Source organism: Polistes dominula, unplaced genomic scaffold (genome assembly GCF_049000335.1).
Source record: "Polistes dominula isolate Pdom_NZ unplaced genomic scaffold, Pdom_raw_medaka contig_31, whole genome shotgun sequence".
Taxonomy (NCBI): domain Eukaryota; kingdom Metazoa; phylum Arthropoda; class Insecta; order Hymenoptera; family Vespidae; genus Polistes; species Polistes dominula.
In genome coordinates this window covers 450,001-472,264 of record NW_028300925.1, presented here as the reverse complement: position 1 = coordinate 472,264, position 22,264 = coordinate 450,001, and the positions used below count along the sequence as shown (strand labels likewise).

The 22,264-nt window shown below is 37.4% G+C and overlaps 1 protein-coding gene across 2 annotated transcripts in view; it reads left to right on the top strand.

The window, feature by feature from the left end:
• Positions 1–22,264, top strand: part of LOC107064699 (uncharacterized) — a 230,926-nt gene that overhangs the window by 146,590 nt on the left and 62,072 nt on the right. The window contains exon 5 of one of the 2 annotated variants that reach the window (XM_089171330.1): positions 3,607–3,656. The exons of the other annotated variant lie outside the window; for it this stretch is intronic. Coding sequence (XP_089027456.1) covers positions 3,607–3,656 — 50 coding nt within the window. The remainder of the gene's footprint in view (positions 1–3,606; positions 3,657–22,264) is intronic. 2 annotated transcript variants of the gene reach the window in all.

Genomic DNA, 22,264 nt, shown 5'->3' with positions numbered 1-22,264 from the left:
TTCCTCTTATCATTTATTCACTTTCACCTATGCCAGGTCAGATTTGACCTAGGACAAATCCTTAAAAGTCTTTTTTTTTGTTTTCTATCTTCCTTTACTTAATTACCATTAGTCGCATATCTCTTGTTTATAAATTCATTGTTACGTATATGGAAGATTTTAAAAAACGATTTTATTTGAAATCATGCCGAAGAGAAATCTAGCGAGTTAGAGTTCGTTCAATTCGACGCACGTGCCACGACTCTAAACGTTTATTGTAAATCTATCTATAAGTAAGTTAGAAAATGATTAAGATTAACCGACGATAATTAAAATCGTGTACGGTTGTGTTTCAATCTTGAGAAAAGAAAAACGATCGTTATTTCGATAGATGCTTTCTAACTCGTCGCTGTTGTCAAGAGGAACACGACTATTCGATTAATTTGTAATTCTATCCGCGTTCTATCCTGGGAACATCGAACGACTTACGACGAAAACTTACGCACGTACCGAATTTTTTATTTTTTATTTTATTCTCTCTTTCTCTTTATCTCTCTTTCTCTCTTTCTCTCTTTCTCTTTCTCCGGCTCTTTAGAAACGGAATCGTTGTGAAATCTTTAGATGAGAAAGGAAGATTGCGTTTATTACGTTATTCGATGGAATCCTCGGGTGAATAAGTCGAAGCGTTATATATGGGTTTTGTTCGCGTTTACCGGACCGTTCCGATCACGTTTACCGATCAAGATTCGTTCTTGGTAAATTGCTGCGAGATATATCCACGTGCTATTGATCATTTTTTATAAAAGTCATTAGTTTATTACATCACTCGCATCTCGTCTACTCATGAGAAGACGTATAAAAAGAAAAGGCGAAAGAAAAAGGGAAAGAAAAAAAAAAAAGAAAAAACAAAAAAAGAAACGTTTCTTTATGATAAATAGTATATCCGTCTAACATAAGACGAGATTACCGATTAATTACCGATAGAGAGACGACGTAAAGTAGGTGTGTGCAACCTTTTGCAAGCCGATAACGTGCCTATATAATAATCGCGGTTCTGTGTCTTGTTGCATCGTATGCGTCATATCGAATACGCTCGAAGCATAGATCGCGACTTTATCGTACAAATCGTCGATGGAAAATAAATTACGATTTGATTTTCTTTCTAAGTAAGCGAATTTATCGACTCATTGATTTATTTCTATTACTACAGATAGTATTAGTAATTTAGCCATCGGCAATGAGAAGTGCAAGGTCGTTCGAGATCTCCGTGTAAATGATTGCAAAAAAGAAAAACAAAAAAAGGAAAACGAAAGAGAAACCAAAAAACAGAAGAGATAAAAAAAAAGAAAACAAACGTTGATAACTTCATTGGTAATTAATTAAAGACTATTAAGCGAAATAATAGTAGAAGAAGCGTTTATCGATATAGGGGAAATTAATCGATTGTAAATTAATCGACTTTCCTCATCTATTATAACGTCAATGCAATTACACGCTAATTAAAAGCGTGATAATCATGGATACGGTCTTCTATGCTGCGTAAGGGCGTGAACCGGTAATTGCTATTCCACTGTCCGGACAGTGTAAAAGTATCAAAGACAATGGATACGAACTAACCTCGAGATCTTAACAGACCGAGCTATGCAATCACGTAAATGAGATTACGTAGGAACACCGGAATATAGTTAGGAGATATCACGTACTTTGCTACTAACGTAAGATAAGTTTAACCAGAAGTTCTCTGTTTCCTACCAACTATATAAACTAAGAGAAATTGAAATAGTAAGAGAGAAAAGGGACGAGAAAGAGATTTTCTATCTTTTTTTTCTATTTCGTTGCTTTAACGTCATTCTCGTAGAAAATTTGCATCCGGAAGAAAGATTTGAAGTTTCAGTATGAATGACTAATGCGTGAAAATTGAAGGTTCTTTCGAGGAAACGTTCCACTTAAAGAGGCGTGTGTATCGACATCAACGTTCGTTTGAAGCACCTTTTATATATTCCGGAAGCTTTTAGATACTTTTAGTGTAGTCGTTAAATTTACGATATATCCATAAAATTCTACTCCTCTCAAAAATGGTAAAAAATCGGACTGAACGACGCGGCAAAAGGGTTTTAATTTATTTAAAAACGACTTCGTAAGCTTCCCAATGCGAATAGAAAAGATTAAAAGATAAGGAAGAAAAGAAAAGAGTTGTGCATCTTTCGACTACGAGTAATAGACAATTTAGAGAAATACTTTTCCTACCTCTTTTGAACTTAACTTTTAAGCGATTTTGATTTCCTGAAGAACAGTAATTCCCGTTGTAACAAGATCTTAAAAATTAAAAAAAAATTAAAAAAAAATTAAAAGAAAAATTAAAAAAGATTTCAAATAAGATACGAGCTTTGGTAGTAATGTTATGCGCTGCTGCACCATATATGCGAATTTAACTGCTGTGCTTCTTGCACGTAATACAGTGGCGCGGCGTTAATTAGTACTCTTAGGAAAATCTACGTATGTTGGAATGAAGTGTGCGGTACCATGTTCATTATACATTTAATACTAACGCAAGAGCTAACCTTTCTTTCTTTCTTTTTTCTTTTTTTTTTTCTTTCTTTCTTTCCTTCTTTTTTTACCAGAGGCAAATTGTTGTAGGCCGTAAATGACTTTATATCCGATTTAATTGCCCGCAAGCTTCGTCCTTTTTTTCTTTCCTCTTTCACTATCTTTTCTTCCTTATATATCTCGCGTGTGCTTCCTACATACTGGTCGTCCCTTTAAATGACCGCTCGTAATCTATTCGATCTTATCGAATTACATTGCTAGGGAGAATTGTAAGAGTCCGACCACCGAGCTAGAGTCGTTCTTCTCTTTTACGCGTGGTCTGTCTAAAAATCGAAAGACAAATTTTTACCATATAAATAAGAGAAGATGTAATTGAAAAAGAGGAAATTCCGCGAATTTTCTTAGATAAGAAATACAATGAGAGAAAATAAGTTAGCTTATCAATTGTTCGTTCAACGATATTTCAAATAGACACGTTAACGTTAGACCTCGACCATAAGCCTAAGGATTTGAAACAGTATATGGGAGAACACAACGGCAAAGACGGCTATGATGATCCTTTAGAGCTTGTAGCATACCCTGTAACCTCGTCCATGTAGACTCCGCGGTTGTACCTGTCTCTCTATCTCTTTCTCTCTTTAGCCACACACCACATCGGTGGTGTGTGCTTGCAATGTGCTGCTGGCTGCTGCTGCTTCTGCTGCCTGCAAAGCGACCTACCGTTATGCGGTTAACGAGCTACCACCGCTATGCACCGACCACACGGTATATCCATTGCGCATGCACGAAATGTAAACGTGGGAACCGGAATTGGTAGCTGCCTAGAGGAGGAACAGAGAAAGAGAGGGAGTAAGTCTAGAGGGACCTCGAAGGTGCACGTCGAGACCTAACGTCTGAGAAGCTGAAGCTTTCGAATAGTAGTGCTCCTCTTCCTCCTTCTCTTTCTTTTCTTCTTCTTCTTCTTCTTCTTCTTCTTGATCTAATAAAAAGAAAAATTACTCTAGATCTTTCAAAGATTGGTATCTCTTCAATTTGATTGTCCTTCCTAAATAAATGATTTTTTTTTCTTTTTTATTTCAGGTGAGTTTCCAACAAGTAGGAGTTACCTTTCTTCTTTTCTCATGGTTTTGGTAAGTAGTAGACACTCTCTTTTGTAACCTGAAACAAAAGGAATATGTGTGTGAAAAGTCTTTGGAAGAAAAGAACAATTTATCTAAAGTATTCGAGGTCACTCTATCTGTTTCTTTGTCTTTAAAGATAGTCTTGAGAAAGGATTGAAAAAGTACAGGTGCAGTTGTACTGTTTTCTGTGTATATCCTTTCGCTGGAGTCGAATCATCGCACGAATCCTTGTTAAGGATTTATCGGTGACCTCGGTTCTTCCTATCTCTCTTTCTTTCTTTTTTTGTTAGATCTTACAAAGAAGAACGAATCGTATCCTCCGTGGATTCGCCTTGAACCAATCCCTGCATCTGCCCTTTCCTTGTCGTCTATTTTTATCTGAGTAAATTTTACTTTGGAATGAGCAAATCGATATTTATCCCCTATAGAATAGTTTGTTATACAAAGTATGACTATAGGGTAGAGAAATTCCTGTAACTGTAGGGGAGTGTTATCATCGATATCTGCGGTACACAATATTTTATTATAAAAATCATTGAACGAATGAATCGAATGAAAAGATTACAATCGTAGGTAGGTTCAGATGATTACACCTTGCATTCGCTACGTCATAGGTATTCCACTAGGAATTATATCTTACATATATTTTCCTTGCTAAGGTATCATCATCAATATCATCAATATTATCATCATCATTATGATCATCATCATCATCATCATCATCATCGTGAAGAAGAATCTCGATATAAGTTAGATCTCGGCTGTCCTTTTCGCGGATTTATCTTTTCGATATATCGATCGCTTTGAGAAGACGTGTCACGGACGAGTTAACGTTCAAGAATGGTCTTGAAAAGTCTAGGAAGGTTCGCTTTGATTCGACAGAAAAGCTAGCTATATTTGTAATACGTATTCGTTAAAGGATCGAAGATACCGTCTAGAAGGACTCAAGAGCATGGTTTTCTTTAGATGAAAAAAGTCTGGCAATCGTTTAGCTTTTACCTCATCTCGAAACAATTGCTCTTTCGTTTGCTTTACTTTGAAATTGGATGGAATAGAACGTAAACGGTCGCGGGACAAGAAGCATGATCCGTCTATACTACGAAGACTTACAGATAATGTCATAATAATTCACCGATATGGCGATCTATCGACAAAGAGTCGCTCTCCTGTCGTTATTTTTCTCATCGATTCGATTCGATAAAAAACCTGCAGAATTCTACCTCTTGTCTTCTCTCCCAACTCGATCTTCTTCACGGTTGTCGTCGCCGTCGTCGTCGACGGTTGTCCTCCTCCTTCTCCTCCTCCTCCTCCTTTTCTTTCTCCTCTGCCCCTTCGTCTTCATCGTCTTAGATTCGCACAACTCGCGCGAGCGCATCATCCAGAGCTATCTTTCATCGTTCCAACTTAAACGATAGAGTCTACCGACTGGACGATCTTCTCTTGTCACTGGTTTCCAACTCGGACAACCTGTTTACGCGACGAACGATCTATTCGAGATCGGTTGATCAATGTAATTTCGCTATTAGCGATATACCGAACGTGACCAGGACGATTAGTATCACTTATTTAGTAGTACTTACTCTACTCGCAAAGTACTGCCGAACGTCGATAAATAAAGTATACTAATTCTTACCATTAGTTAAAATGTTTCTGTCTCTTTCTTTGCCATTATCATTGATTAAGAGAACCGAACATTTATAAGAAAAAATATATTTATCTAACACTATTCTTATCGATTGCTATACTCGTCAAATTTCATTAGTATGAATGACGATTGATCAAGATGAATGATGAACTTGGAAGTTGATGATGGTCTCTCGTTAAAATCATGGAACAATTGTATACTACCTACGCTATCTCCTATTCCGTGACTTTGCTATCAATATTAATTAAAAATCGATGACTTACGAACACGAGAATCCCTCGCAATGATCACTATTTACTACTTATGTCATCTCCATTACCTCTGACCAAACCGTTAGAGAAAAATCCCTTATAATGCATACCTCGGGATCGTACGTTCTACGACCTTTGAACTTTACCTTAACCCTTTCTAAGCGTAAACGTCAATACTTCGTGGAGATCTTCACGAGCCTGGCTTCGCCAATGTATTAGGGTAATTGCGGATCCCTACAAAGCAAGGTCAATGATATTCTCTCTTTCTCATTTCTTTACAAGAATAATAAGAATTTTTATTTTTTCTATCTCGAAGAAAGTAATCACATTTCGATTACGAAACAATTTTTTCAGAAATCTCTGTACGAAATTTCGAATCTTAAGAAATATTACAGAAACAATTACTTTTGTTGTCAAATAAATAAAATAACAAAAATAAAAGTTTACAAGTAAAAATATCAATAAAATCTAACTCTACAATCATCTTAATTATTTTATCGAATAAGATAGCTTCGTGTAACGGGCATATATACAAAGATCGGAGAGGGGAAAAGAGAAAAAAAAAGAAAAAGAAAAGAAAAAGAAAAGAAAACAATGGATGCTTTCGAGTATAGAGAAGTTTAGCATGTTTTTCGAGGCACGAGCGCGTCAGACGCGTTGATTTCGCGACCTTGTAATCGATGTATCGCGGTAATTGCCGATACGTATAGTTTGGAGAAAAGAGCGGTACATCGCACGCAGAGGTAAGAAGAGAGAGAAATAGAAAAAGAGAAAAAGAGAGAGATAGAGAGAGAGAGAGAGAGAGAGAGAGAGAGAAGTAACCGGCCCTTGGAGATGTTGATTTGCCGCAACGCCGTACCGGAACGACCGTACAAGCCACCGCGTGGGAGAGCACGCGGCCCGAGTAGTCTCGACTTTGTTGCTGCTGCTGTTGCTCCTTCTTCTTCTTCTTCTTCTTCTTCTTCTGCTTCTTCTTCTTGTTCTTCTTCTTCTGCTCCTCTCATCCACGATCTCCTCTTCGCCTCTCATCTATGGGAACGAACCTACCGAAGAGATCCTTCCTCGTGCTAACGCCGCAATATATTGCCATTTGTTCTGCCCGCTATAAGGCAATATGTTTGTCAGTATCGCGGAATCGAACTCGAACCCTCGAACTCTCGAAACGAAGTGAGTCGATCTTGACCGTTATTTCGCTCCTACGTAAATATATATACAGTGCATATGGACTTGGACGCTTCTCTTCTCTTTCTTATGTTACTCTTTATATCTATCGTATATATTCTCTACTAACGCTAACATAAGATCGAAGGATATCGATCGAACTCAACGATCGACTCTCTTTCTCTTTTTCTTTTTCTATTTTTTAATCTTCTTCTTCTTCTTCCTCCTTCTCCTCCTCCTTCTCCTCCTCCTTCTCATCTTACTTCTCCAAATCCTTTCTCCCTATCCATCTGTTTCACACGTAACATCTCTGATTCTCTGAATCCTTGTATGTATATATCTAAGAAATCATTCTTTCTTCTTTCAAGTTGATAAAAAAAAAAAAAGAAATGAAAATTCTTCTTCGTTTATGAGTTTGAAACTATTGGTATTACATGGATAATCTAAGAGAATTTATGGTGGTTAGATGGGTGCACAGCTTCTGAAGTAGCTGATCGTAGGGAAACCTCCTGGCGATCGGATGAAAGGTGAGCAAAGGGTTGAGGGGTAAGAAAGAGAGAGAGAGAGGGAGAGAGAGAGAAGGAGAGATGTTATCTCTCCGCTGGGGCGGAACATCGAGGGTGGTGGCTCACCGCTCGGTAGTTTATACTTACTCGCACTTACTTTATTAGCTGCTAGCCGTACGAGATACGACGATACCATCTGACGTACGAGGGCCGGCCGCGTTATAAAGACGTGACGATGCGCGATAACGAGGCATAAGAAACGACGGATTATTAATTTCGTGTCTGGTCCATAATCTATCTCTTTCTTTTTCTCTTTACTTGCAGGTGATTTTATTAAAAAAAAAAGAAAAAAATATAACGGTAAATCAATGATGATTTTTCAAAAGGGAATTTTTTTATTCCCACTTATTTTTATTTTTACAGAAAACGTCGTTGAGAGAGAGATTTTGATCGAATATGTCAATGCATGACCACACGCGTGTCGAACCATGACGAATCGAAAAGTGCATCGAACAGAGAAAGAGAGAGAAGGAGAAAGAGAGAACATGCCCGGTGCAAATCGGTGCATTTCTCCATGTCGGAACAGACGTTCCAATCGGCTTCGCCTTTGTCCGTGATATATCGTTCCATGCCACTCGAAACAACCGCGAGACATTTCTGTTTTCACCTTTGCGACCTACCGTCCTCTGTCGATATGTAACGCCATAATAAGCGAGTTCTGCCTTTTAGAGACTAACGTTGAATACACATATCAAGTTAGGAAGAAAAAAATATCGAAGTTAAAAAATGACATTTGGTATATTACGTTTGATTAAATTATTATAATTTGTTTGTTCTCATTTTTATTATTTATCAAACGAATTCTACAATCTATAGGATATGGATAGTAACATGTTAAATAGCTATGTTAGTTTCTTTCAACAACGTTCCAAGCGTTTCTACTTATCCTTAAAGTACAAATCCGACTCGTGTAAGCTGCACTAACGTGGATTAAGCTACTCTTGTAATTAGTTTCTCCCGAAGAACGAGTAGGAATGAGAATAAAAAGAGAAAAAGAGAGTATGGAAATAAGTTCGATAGTTGCAGACAGAGTAGAAACGTTAGAGCCTAGCAAATGGTTAAGTTGGATTCGAAGAATTCGTGGCACGCGTGCTAGTACCTCGCTTGCCACGAACACGACTACTACAAACCTACGCGAGCAATGATAATAAAGCCATAGAAAAAAAAAAGAAAAAAAGAAAAGAAAAAGAAAAAAAAAACTCAAACTGTATGTGCCGACCGTCCTGTCCTTTCGATTTCCAAAGGAACGATCGAGAGTTTGCTAGCGCGCGCGCGCGCGCGCGTGCACACGCTTGCTCCTTAGTCATGCAAAGACAACAGAATACGTAAGTGCTGACAGCGGAAAAATAATGAATTATGCACACTGCGGCTCTTTCAATACGGTTGCGGACCAGTGCTATACACGCGCAAGCACTTGGAGATTATCCGTCCTCGTAGCTTCCACTCTCTTTCTTCTATCAATTCTCAGCCCACGGCGGACGCTTGATAGATCTACGTCGAACTTCGCAACCTCCGCCTCGAGCTTTCCAAAGAAATTACTTTTCTAATTTTTTCCTTACATTTATATTTACCTACCAGTTCAAGCTAATACTTACTTTATTTTCGCGTTTTATTTGTATCTACAAATTTGTATTTTTAGAATTAACCCTACTTATGTGTTTTTATTTAAAATATTGGTTTATTATTTTTTTTTTTTTTTCAAATCGTACGAGAGGGATTTTTAATTATCAAACACGTATCCCGTTTTTTTTTTTCATCCCCTTCATGAATATATATAACGATAATCATTATTATTATTATTATTATTATTATTATTATTATTATTATTATTATTACTTATTCAATATACATGGAAAAAGAAAAGAAGGATAAAGTGGATAGAATTGGACGTCTTTCACGCGCATTTAACAGTCACGTAGCAAAAGTGATATATCGAATTTCACGTTCGTATAAGCTCGTCGAGGCGTGGGACGTCACGTGTGGGTGACGTATGTGCGAACGAGGACAACGCTCTGTGTCACCAGGTATTCCAATTGTCCTGTTACCGGTGACGCGGACTCGCCCTGAAAGGCACTACGGTGAAACGCGTGTCCGACAAATTGCCGCTTAGAATCTAGCCACAATATTTCTTCGACTCTTTCACGTCGTTCGACTAGGAGTGACTTTCGATTATCATTGGATAGATTATACATATATATATATACGTCTTTCGAGAAAGCTAACTTATTATTTATTTTTATTTTAACGACGAACTTAGATACGGAAATTCTAAAATCCATTATCTTTTTTTTTTACAAATCTTTGCTTCGCGTCGTGTGTAGTCACTATCATCCGTGATGATGTTCTTTGAGAGAAGTTTGGTGATCACCGATAACGTTGCTTTACGATAATGTAGCACTTAACTTAATTTCATATACTGCATTATGGGCAGTAAAGGCGCAAAATGAAACGAAATTTATGACATGGTCGGCGAAAAGTAGCCGGTCCTGCTTCTTTCTCACTTTTTCTCTCTCTCTCTCTCTCTCTCTCTCTCTCTTATGGTATTAACCGAAGTCATGTTGAAAAAAATAAGAAAATAATATCAGAAAAAAGACGACAACAACAACAACAAAAATGGAAAGGTAAAAATTCGATATTTTATGTGGTTTTCGTTCGACGTTAATACCAGCATCGAGATGTCCTTTTATGGGAAGGGCTCCCTTTATATTTCACGTAGTATTTATAAGAAAAATGTCTTCTTAGGTCTTGGAAAGTTCAAAGCGTCAGCGCGAATCGTACACCGGCCTTCTCCTTTCTCATCTTCTCATCTCAATGATCGTTCCCTCACGAATCCGGCACTCCCGTTTACGAGAAAAACGTTTCGACGGTGCTACGACTCAAAGGAGAATCGGAAAAAAGTAGGACAAATTGCTTGGCGGTGTACGTCGCGAAATGACACACCTTGGTGACTGTAAAACTTGGAGCTTCGAATAAGAGGAAGATGACGACGGGAGAGCGACGATAATAAAACGCCGACAGAAAGAGAGAGAAGAGAGAGAGAGAGAGGAGAACGTTCGGCCGCGATTCGCTGTGCCGTGCCCTTAGCAAGCATTCATAAATAAATTTTAATGAATCGCCCTCGATATTTATCATGCTGCATCCATTGTCGCCCGATTACTTGCAGATATTACTCTCTTTTCTCAAGAGGAACATCATTGTCGTCGAAAAGCTTCTTTTCCTAACAACAACAACAACAATATTTTTCATCCTTACCGATTAATCTTTCCAACGATACGTTATTTATTTTCTCATCGTTGTATTATTAACATCAATAAAAATACACGAGGAATGCACATATAATCGAATCGGTGAACGAGATACATTTTTCAAAAGGGTTGATAACAAAAAAAAAACTTCTTACTTACGCCACTGAGCTGCGTTGGTCATTATTTCGTCACGATCCATCTTGCGCTTTTGCTCCTCCGGTTTTCTCGTCGGTTATCGGCTCGTTCGATCGTCGAAGAGAGCACGATCGAAACGAAACGTCGATTCGATCGATGCTTCTCGCATCTCATCGTCCAGCTTCTCTTCGAGAGAATCACAATATGTATTTCGGTGGATCCAATTCTTTCTCCTCCTTTAGGCTCCTTTTTATTATACTTACTCCGTTCTGTACGGTGTTGAGAGAACAGGTATTCGCGTTCGATTTATTAATTTATTTATACACACACATAACTTCGTTTTTAGTATCCTTCGTATTATCTCTCAGCATGAGAAAAGTAAGTTTTTAAGGTTGCTTGTTAAAATGATCGATCGATCGATCGATCCATCCGATCGATATAAAAATCATATATATTTGTGTGTTTTTTAAAAATATATACCTACATATATAATAATTCTTCTCTCTTGACTTTTCAACGATGATAAAATAAAATGACGATTAGACAACGTTGTCTTTGAAATAAAAATTCTTTTCAAACAGAATGGACATTATTTTTGATTTTCACCTTTAACGCGAATGGTACTTAATATCCACACGCGTGTAATCCGTAAACGAGCGTGACGCATTCGCCTTGACCTCGACGTAAGATATTATGCCTACCTATGCTCGTCGTACAACACCTCGCCGCAAAACGAAGCTTTGATTTATACGAAAGTCTTGCTGGCGGTTACTCGCGACTGTCTCTTTCCTTTTTTTTCTTTTCTATGCTGCACGTACGATGCATGCGGGATGCGCTGCTAAAACATACACATACACGTACACATACACGTACACATACACGTACACATACACGAGCGTGCAACTACATGTCTTCTTACCTACCTATACCTTTAGATACATACTACATAAAACTTGTGTCAACTATTCGCTGCCATGTTTAGTTTTTTTAAACAATCGATTAACTATTGTCCATTAAATATAATAACTAAATTTAATATTAAATTAAGACTGCTTAGCTCGTGCTAAACTTGAAAAGGGCTGCTGCTGCTACTACTGTTACTACTTTATTCGAAATGTTTTTTAAACTAAATGGTAAAATACAACTTACGTTAGCGTGGTTAAAGACTAACCAAAGAAAATCCCTTTTTAACGTCTGCTCGTAGAGTAGTAGCCTCGCTCAAAGATTCTACGTGGAAAACGTGAGAGATATAAAAAGAGCGAAACTTTTAGTAATTTCGTTCCGAGACGCGGCTATAAGTTTCCTCTCTCGGCACTAACGCTTTGAACCTAGGAAGAATAAGGTAGACGCCGTCGAGAGAATTAATGGAAGCAGCAAATAACGGATATTTCAAAGGCTCTTATACGCTCCCTCGTAATCGAGTCGATGTAATTAGCGAACGTGTTTGCGCTCGTCAACGCTATCCTAGCTCTTCGTAAATTCCACCTAAGCACCGTTCCTCGAATTACTAACTTTTCTGATTAGTCTACACAAGTCAATAGATTTCTATTAACGAAAATCTTATCTTTTTGGAATAATAATGATTATAATATACGACATAATTAAACGATCGAATTTTAATCAACTTTTCGTTAAAACTGAAAAAGAAACATAAAATATATATTATTTCATAGAACAAATTAATCGAATTAATCGTTACATTTATATCGATGTTAATGATACAATAATCTTTTTCAAATATCACTAATATTAATGCACTAATTAAAAAATTACTCATTGATAATTAATCTGTAACTCATCGTGATTTCTTGCAATTACATTCAAGTTAACGACATGTCTCTGTTAATCTAAACAATAATCCTAGAAAAAAAAATAAAATCGTTAAAAGTTTCTGTTATCACAGTTACTCTTGCAGAATCTCATTTGAAAGAGAGAGAGAGAAATGAGCAGTATGTAGCGTGGCAAAGAAGGATCCAAGGAGTGTTGTCCGAGCGAGTTGGTTGGTTGGTTGGCCGTTGGCGCACTACGTTGCAGAGATATTTAGCAGCGATCGGAAACAACAAGCTGCCGTCTAATCACCGATCGACTACCACGGCGGTCTCTCGTATGCAAGCGTTCGCGAGAGTGCAACTGAATCACGCTAACTACGAGCCACCTCGTAAGCATCTCTCCAAAGACCACACGGCTTCTTTTTCCTTAGACGTGTTTATCTTCTTACCAATTCGATCTCATCCTTTGTCGGTTTTCTCCCTCAATTCTTATCTTAGCTTAGAAAAGAAAGAGAATACAATTACGTTAATATTAAATATTAAAAAGAGAAAAGAGAAAAGAGATTTATCGTCACCGTGAATATCTGGAAAAAATAATAATAAAATATAAATTTATTTTTAAAATACATCGACGAACGTATTAAATAACGAACTTGACTCTAATTCGTTCGAAAGAAGACTGAGACCTGACCTCAAGAGTTTCTATATTTACAAAAACTTCGATAACCGAGTAAACACGTTATACGTAAGCATTCAAGGCTAACCGTATCAAAACAAAATAAATTCTTAAAAATGTTTGTCTACTGAATTTATTTTGTTATCATCGAGATATCTTTTTTCTTCGAACAAAAACACGTTAAAATTCTATCGTCCCTGAAACAAAAAAAATCATTCGGGCTACTAAAACGTTAAAACAGCTTTTCATACATGCACACACATGTAGGTATGTATTATCGAGTTGGCCATCGTCGAGATATCCGTAATAACGTCGTATCGTAAATCCCAAGGAGCGCTCGGCTAGCAAATTTACACGGCCGTAAAACGTCGATGCGAGGGCAAACATCGGTGACTTCTATTTGAGTATCATGAGAACTTACCGTTCTTCGAGATCGCTTTTCTTACTTTCTAAAATCTTTACTTGCCAGTAGTAGAAGTATGTAATTGCAAAATAAATGTACCATTAAACTAAATCCTTAACTTTTCTCCTTGAAAATTTCTACAAAATTCTTTTATATCTTTCTTCTTTTACAATATATATATAAAACCAACTTTATTCAAGGTCAGATTTCTAGAACGGATAGTATTCAAGTCGAACGTAACTCCCCTTTCGATCGTTGTACGATGGAGGTCTTTAAAGTTTCTTGAGTGCTATAGCTTGGTTAGAACTGCCGCCGTCTGTGCTTCTATTTTCTTTCTCTCTTTCTTTCTTTCTTTCTTTCTTTCTTTCTGAGCAACGTTATCGGACGAAGAGAAGATTCAGTTTTATTTACCGCCGTTTCAAGGGACGCCGTAACGATCCCGGTACCTACCTGCGCACAGAGAGCGCACCAGTTGATGCCGTCCTCGGCGTTGCTTCTGCTGCCAGGGTGATCCACGAGTACTTTCCGTTCGTTCGCCCCTTTAGGCGAGATACGCGGACTTAATGTGTCCCGAGTGTCCGCCGAGGCCTTTAAATGTGTCCACATCTCGTCGGTCCACGTCACTCTTTGCGATTCTACCCGTTGGCGTCCATGATTTGCCAAGAGGATATAGAGCCTGAGCTTTTCGTTCTCTCTCTCTCTTTCTATGTGTTGGATACTTCGTATTCTAAAGGGACTCCAAGCCCTTTTTATTTTACTTCCTCCATTTGTTTTGTTTCATTTTCCTTTCCTTATACATTTTCATTTTAAATAAATATAAAAATTGGTTGTATTATAAATTGGAATGATAAATTTATAATTTGTTTTTTCTACGTGAAAAGAGATAGATAACTAAATGTGTAGATAGATAGATAAAAAGAAAAACAGAGAGAAAGAGTTGTTATTGGCTCGACGTAATTGTGCATTGTACAGCAATTTACACGAAGGTAGAGCGAAGGTCCAATATCGTATGCTGTATCATAGTCAGTGTGTCGAGAGTAAAGTCCTAGACTAGCCGCGGTACATTCCCTTATCGGCAAATCGCCGACTAATCATCATCAATCACTATCGGGTGTATCGGTCGCAAGCAGACGCATAAGTTTGCTGTCCGTGTGAGCACGAATGGAATATACATATATAGTATACATATGTGGTGTATACAGTTTGCGAGTTGCGTCGTAGTACACTCGATAGAAGAAGGGAGAGTTGGTGTATTATTTTTACCTTGTCGAGGTCTCTCTTACCAACGACGGAACTTTCCGCTATGGACATTTCTAACGAAAAACGTTTAGATCGTATCTCCTTAAGTGTCACTCTTATATGAATTTGAAGCTTCAGAATTGCGAGAATAATGGCAACAAAAGGCTTGATTTTCTCGCCAACGAGTAACGTAACAATAAGTAACATCATCGATGATGATCCGGTCTTATCTATTTATGGGCATTAGAAACGAACAGCAATAGAACTTTTTCTAATGGGTATGAGGCGTTCGTCTCGTCTCGATCAGTTTTTATATTAGTTTTCTTCTTTTACAAGAGTACGCGACGAGTGGTCAAACGCATATGAATATTCCTCTCGATCCAGTCGAGTTTTTCTTTTAACGTAGCAACTAAACGGAAGAAGGACAGGGTCATTGCCGAGCGCGATATCTTAGCAATGTTCTGATCTTTTCTCGAGCTATTGCTGCTGATGCTGCTGTGTTGATGCTGTGTTGATGCTGTGTTGATGCTGTGTTGATGCTGTGCTGGACCGTTCGTCTTCGTCACTGACCGAGCGAAGACGTGCCGTAGTATATCCCGATGACCGGTGTGCCCCGTCATTAGGCTTACGTGCTACCGACATACCGGTTTTTCCATGCGACCTTCTTCTCTTTACAGCCCTATCTCTCTTTCTCTCTTGCTCTTATTAAGCAACGAAGATCAAGGACGATCCTATAGATTTCTCGTTGGTGCATGCAAATCCGATGCTCCCTCGCTCCACTAATTATTATCGGACATAAAATAACTTACGCGTAAAAGATCCAACTACATGTATATAGCAACATACTATTATCTCTACCTTAGCTAGCTTACCACCTTTTGTCGAGGGTGTTGAAAGCGTTCGATCGAATAAAAAATAAAAAGAACAAACGATGTCCCTCGTAGCGATTGAGAGAGATAAACGAAGCGGGAAATGCTAGGGTAGTGTAGTAAACGACGCTTCGAGAGATCGATCGCTGTCCTCGTCGAAAAATCACAGACTCGGTCCTGCCGTTTTCTCACAGTGGTCCTTGATTGCCAAGACTCGCGAATCAGTACTGGCAATAAACCGGCTAGAGTACCCACTACAAAGCATCCTACGACGACGTTAAGATGACTGTAAAGGTTCATTAGTCACCGAGTACCCAAGCAATTCGAGTTACACGTACGCTTTTCCATTTTTCGATCCACCACACTCTTCATTCCTCGAGGCCATTGGATGATGCTGCAGTAGATCTTGGTTCTACCTACATATTTCAGACAGATAGAAGAAACCTCCGATCTAAATCTTATCTCGTATTAGGGAATATGAATGATTTACGAGAGACGTAAAATAACGACTGATTTTTTTTTCTCCCTTTTTTTCATTTTTTTTTTTTTTTTTAATTGTAAATGAACCTAAAGACTCTTTGCGAATGACATCATTTTGTCAAAGCTCGTCTCGCTCGTTAGACTACTACTGGAAAATTTCGCTTTCGAAGGTAGTTAGTGTGTTGAAGCACGGGAATACGCGTGGGTTCGTTAGAAGTGACATTCAGTCAGTCTCTTCTTTGATGTTTTATAAAGAACTAGAGAGAGAGAGAGAGAGAGAGAGAGAGAGAGAGAGAGAGAAATAAAAAAACATCGAACAGAGACGAAGAGTGTTTTAATGAAACACGAACTAACAATTTCATCGGATGAGCTTTCAAGTTGGATGCTTTCGAAAGGTACCGAAGGATTCCGCAATTTGTCAGGTTAAAACGTGAAAAGGGGGACCGATCATTCTTCATGTGTCACTATGCTCGTGCTAATAAGACATTATTAGTTAGTAAAAGAGACCTTTTCACGTCGCGGTACCGATCGGTGGGCCGGTTATTATCGAACCAGTCCGATTCCACTCGCATTCTTGCTCGCCGATGCTGGACGACGTTGATGGATGTCGGATGCTGTAGAGGGAGAGATCTTGCGGCAAATCGTGTTCAGCTCGAGAACTCGAACCATTTTCCAAGTAATTGCGAAAGATCTTCACGGTAAAACACCGCACCCTAACTCGCAACAAGGAGAGAACTTTTATACCACTGTAGTGTACCCGTTCCCTTTTTTATTCTGGAAAAAAAATGAAATGATAAAAAATGAAGAATTAAAAGAAATCGATTAAACGTTAAAAATCAAAAACAATTTCCCTAGGCGTTATTTTCAAGATTTCACAAATCCATTCGAATCGAATCGAACCTAATCGAATGTAATCTAATCAAATCGAATCTCCTTTCAAAATGGAATTTGCCTTTCGACGCGTAGATACGCTCATTACGTTCTCGTTAATCGAGAACGGAGATATTACGAAGTTGTTACATAATCATCTGACGTGTGGTGCTTTCTCCTTGGTGCTCGCGCGCGAATCGATGATCGAAAACGAGTTGAAAACTCTCCTTTGGTCTGGACTTGGGGAGGTGATTTCATACGTGAAGAAAATTCCACACTTCTTCCTTTTCCCACGTAGAAACTCTCTCGTGTCTTTTGATCTGTAAAAAATGATAAACAGCCGAAGAGTTATTAGATATATTTATGGAAAGTGACGCTTTTTGAGAAATCCAATAGTTTCGCTTATAATTTTAACGATCTAATTATTCATAAGAGACATCAACCGTATTCGTACGTAAAACACATACGTACACACATATTCGCACCTAATACAAACTTTCCTTATAAATCTACATCCTACTTACGATCGCAAGAAGGAAACTCGAGCGACCTAACGGCCGATTAATACTTTATAACGATACAGCCGAGTATAAATAAATGCTGACTACCGAACGATACGTGAAAAATAAAGAAAGAAGAAAGACGTGTGCGAGGAAAGCGATAAAAAGCCCGAATGGATTCTGAGAATATCCACCGAATCCTTTTCACAGGTACGCATTATATAAAACGTTGCCTCGTTATGACGGCTTAATCGCCTTAACCATTTCATAAAGCACCAGTTGGGTTAAAAGAAGTAATAAAAGAAGAAAGAAAGAAAGAAAGAAAGAAAGAAAGAAAGAAAGAAAGAAAGAAAGAAAGAAAGAGAATCTTTCTGGTCGATGATCGTTTCAAGATGATCAGCCGGGGCGAATTATTAAGGTACATTGGCTTTTTCGATAAATTAAGTACCTACTCTTCGATCGCACCTCTGACGTGTTTCGAGACACTTAATTAAGACAGTTTTACCTTTGGAAATCGCGCAAGGGAGACCCCGTTTACATTACGGCTCGTTAAACGTTGTATAATACTAACGCGAATATGTCGACGTTAAGAAAAGGATGATGGAACTGAAGGTTTGAGTGAAGGAGAAAAATGGTTGCATGCTCCCTTGTAATAACCATCATTATCGGCCATCACGCGTCTTGTCGATTGTATCACGTCAAAAAATTGATATTGTAGGAAGCTACGTTACATGGATCAATCTTTGGACTATATTAGATCTCAATTCGTGTTAATTATCATATTAATTTCTCTATATATTATCTATATATTATATAATATTAATTGAATTTTTTCTCGACAAAATTATGATGAGAAAACTGTAACGATCCTCTATCTCGTATTATCTATTTCTTAAAATATTATTTATGGGGGGGGGGGAAATATTACAAGATTTTCTTCGAAGAATAATTATGTAATAATTTATAAATATACCGCAAGTGTTTTGCCTCTGAATTTATTGACGATAATAAAAGTCCTTTATCGCACAAATGGGATAACGAAAGGCCTTGAAATTACACGCCAGACACGTATTTCCACTGGGTAGGAAAGAGACGGGATGTATTCCGGGTTGACGTGAACCTATACAAGTGGATAGCCCCTCTGCTAATTACTAATCTCGCTTACACACATACGACGAAATGATTCAAATCGAGCGCGCTTCGAACAGCTGCCATTAGCCGCTAATTATGCTTCGATCTCTCCTGAGTCTATTTCTAGCAGGACATCATGAAATTTACGTTACGCGTTATTATCGGTCGGTGGCTCGATAATTGCTACGTCTCATTGCCCACCTGTTTTCATTTTATTCGTATTTATACGTACGCAACACAACACCGATAAATATATTCAATACATACTCATCAATTTACAAGATGACTATTGCCAATTTGTCTTGTATATTCGTGAACAAATTAATTAGAAAATTTCAACGATTTATCGCGAAACGAAGAACAGCTAGCTAGCTTCCCCTTTGGCGTCATACCTTTATCATCATTTTTAATTAAACGAAACGAACCGCGATTATTTTCTTTCCAAACGTAATAACGTAATAATCGTAAAAACATTATTTCGTACGACAAGAAACGAGCCGATGAAAAAATATCATTTTTGTTCTGAATAAGGAGAGAGATAGAGACAACAAAAAATTCCTCCCTGTTCGGACATTTTTACAAGCACTTACAATTAATATTTCGAGAGAGGTAAAAAAAAGAAGAGATCAAGAGGCAAGAGAAAATTATCGAGGTGGAAGGAATATTTATAATTCACGAATTCGCAATTAACTTGCAAATATAAAAGAAACATTGAATTGTAAAACTTTCATCCTCCCACCCTTGTTAATCGATTTTATGTGAGATTTCTTTCTATCTCCTTCTCTTTCCAATCGTAACTTCCGCCTCCTCGAAAATGCCATTTTCGTGGAAGAAGAAGAGTAAAAAAAAAATAAAAACAAGAAAAAAAAATAAAACGTAAAAGTAAACGTCATCTCCGAGAGGGGTTTGCGAATAAGGAACGTATAAGGCAGCGGCGGGAGTTGTAAATGTAAATGAACGCGGCCGCCGCCCTGTAAGGCCACGCGCCTGTCATCGATTCTCTTCCCTTTCTCTTTTTTTTATTCCCTTCTTCTTTTCGGTACCTTCTTCAACATGAAACTTCCTAAAGGTAAGGGAGGGCGAACGAGAAGTGGGAGCTGCATAAACGATCGAAAATTTTATTCGATACTCGATATCTGCCTTGCCAACGACGGAATTACTTTAAATTACGATCCTCCTAATAATAGCTTATAATAAATAATTCAGCGGTGAAATCGACGCTACATATATACCGCACCTCACTACCCGCCGCTTCTGACATGAGATTATTTTTTTTCTTTTTTTTTTTTAATTCGTTCATCCTTTTACTACGACATTAATAAGTCTGATGTTCGATCCAGCAATTTGCCCGAGAATTTTGACACGAAAAAGTTTCGATCTTCGATAAGCTTCAAACTATCAGATCAGATTACTTTCGTATATCGAACCTATCGAAATATTTCATTCCCCTTAAATTGAATGAGATATTTATGTACGTTCTTAGAAAATAAGTCGAATCTAGTTTGATCTTCTACCGACTAAAATAATCCATGTATATATCTCTCATCCATACATATGTATAAAGATTTCTCGAACCTTTATTCTTTTTCTTTAGAAATAGAACGTTGAAAGAGTTAACGAAGACGTCAGTAATACGTTCGAACGATTTGCAATAATTAATTCTCAAGGATAGCTGTGCTGCTTCTATCTATCGAGGCGGCAAACAGTAACAACACGGCGCCGCAGTACTGCGCTTTATTGCGCTACGCTGTATTGCACTGCACTGCGCGAAAGTGCGCTTCGCTCGCGATAATTGAAGAGTGTTCCTTCCTTCGGTGTATAATGAAAGCGATTCGCGCACCTTAACGCGTTGCTCATCTCGTCCAGAAAGGTGTGGGAGATTGTTGAAGTAACGGCTCGTGCCTATGGGTGTTTGTACGGATGTATGTATGTATAGGAATATTACGAGCATTCGACGATCATGTTTATCGCTCCTACGCTAACTTTTTAACACGAAAACGTCCTTCCAATCTTGTCGAAGTTTATCGAAGAACACCTGGATTATTGTATTATACTTTATTTATTTATTTATTCATTTTATGGGATAAACCCGTTAACACAGAGTTAGGTAAATGTTGTTAAGAAAGATCATAAAATAAAGATTATTATAGACGATAAGGACAATATTCTATAGATGATAGAAATTAATTAAATATATCAATAATACCAAGGATAAAAATTTACATTTAAAAATATATTATTCATTTCATCTGATTTCTTCATTTTCATCATTAAGTTTAAGAGCTTGAGATAGGTTATAATTGCTAAAAATAACAATGTCAGAGTAAGCAATCAGCAAGAGAATTTTTTCCATAGATTTATCGTGGGTTTCATATATAGAGATGTCAGAACACGGCTAGGAATATACACACCATTTAATAACGATCGATTTGAATTTAGAGACAAATTTTGACAACCAACTGTTCAACGTGCTGTAACGTGACTTATATAAAAATGTTCAATATTATACAATTTCTAATATGTTTTATAAGATTATTACATATATATAATACTTTATTTCTATTATACCGATTTATGTAATAATACTATCATCATTTGAATTAATTTATTTATCTGATAATAATTAAACGTTTGTAAGCTTTCGATTAGATTAATTAAAAATCTGTCTACTTTTTCTTTTTTGGTTTTCAAAGACGAAAGCAGAAAAGGTTCCGCATTGAAAGTTATGAGAGAAACGTAGGTACAGAAACGAAACCGCCGATATATGCCTTCCTATATCGCGCCGGTAAGAGGTCCTGAAAATGTCCGATCACGATGCACGATAGGCCGATGCGTGCGGAACATTAAAAGCCGGTTTTACGGTTATCGCCCGTATGCCAGCTCTTTTTTCTCTCTCTTCTCTTTTCTCACTCTTTCTTTATTCTTTCTCATTCGATCGAGAGGTCAGAGTGGCAAACGGTAGCGCACTCGCTCCCGAGTTATACCGCCAAACTATTAGTTTATTGATTAAAGCTTTGCTCGAACGAACTTTAACCTAAACAGAGAATACCTATCTTTATAGATATCCGCTTGGTGTATCTACGCACGTTTATTTAATATGACGATAAAGTCACGAGTATCTATCTACACGTGCTTTTAATTATAGTCCTATAGTATAGTATGTAATTTATAATACAATATATTTATCTATATAGGAACTATTATTAAAAATTAAATATATAAATATGTATATTTTTAAATGGTAACATTATTTTTATGGAAAATTAATGAACAAATTTATATGCTTCTAATAAAACGATTAACTTTGTATCCTTATACAAATTTTTAACTCATTGAAGATAGCCTCGATAGGTTGATAGAATTGATTTTATGATCATTCTTAAAACCATACAATCCGTTCATTGATTTTACTTGGAATTTATCGTCCAATTGGAAATTGGATACTCTTTAGCCACACCTTTGCAAAATACTCCTTTTTAAAAAGGAACGCTTAACAATACAAGACAAGCGATTCTTCTTCTTTTTCTTGAAAGATTTTTCTTTTCTACTCCCCCTCTTTACTGTATCTTCCTACGAGAACACATCTCTCGGTATACGTCCGCAAGGAAAGAGATGATATTTACGATTAGCTAAGACATCAGCGTTAATTGTAATGTCTCTTTCCCTTAATTTATAGC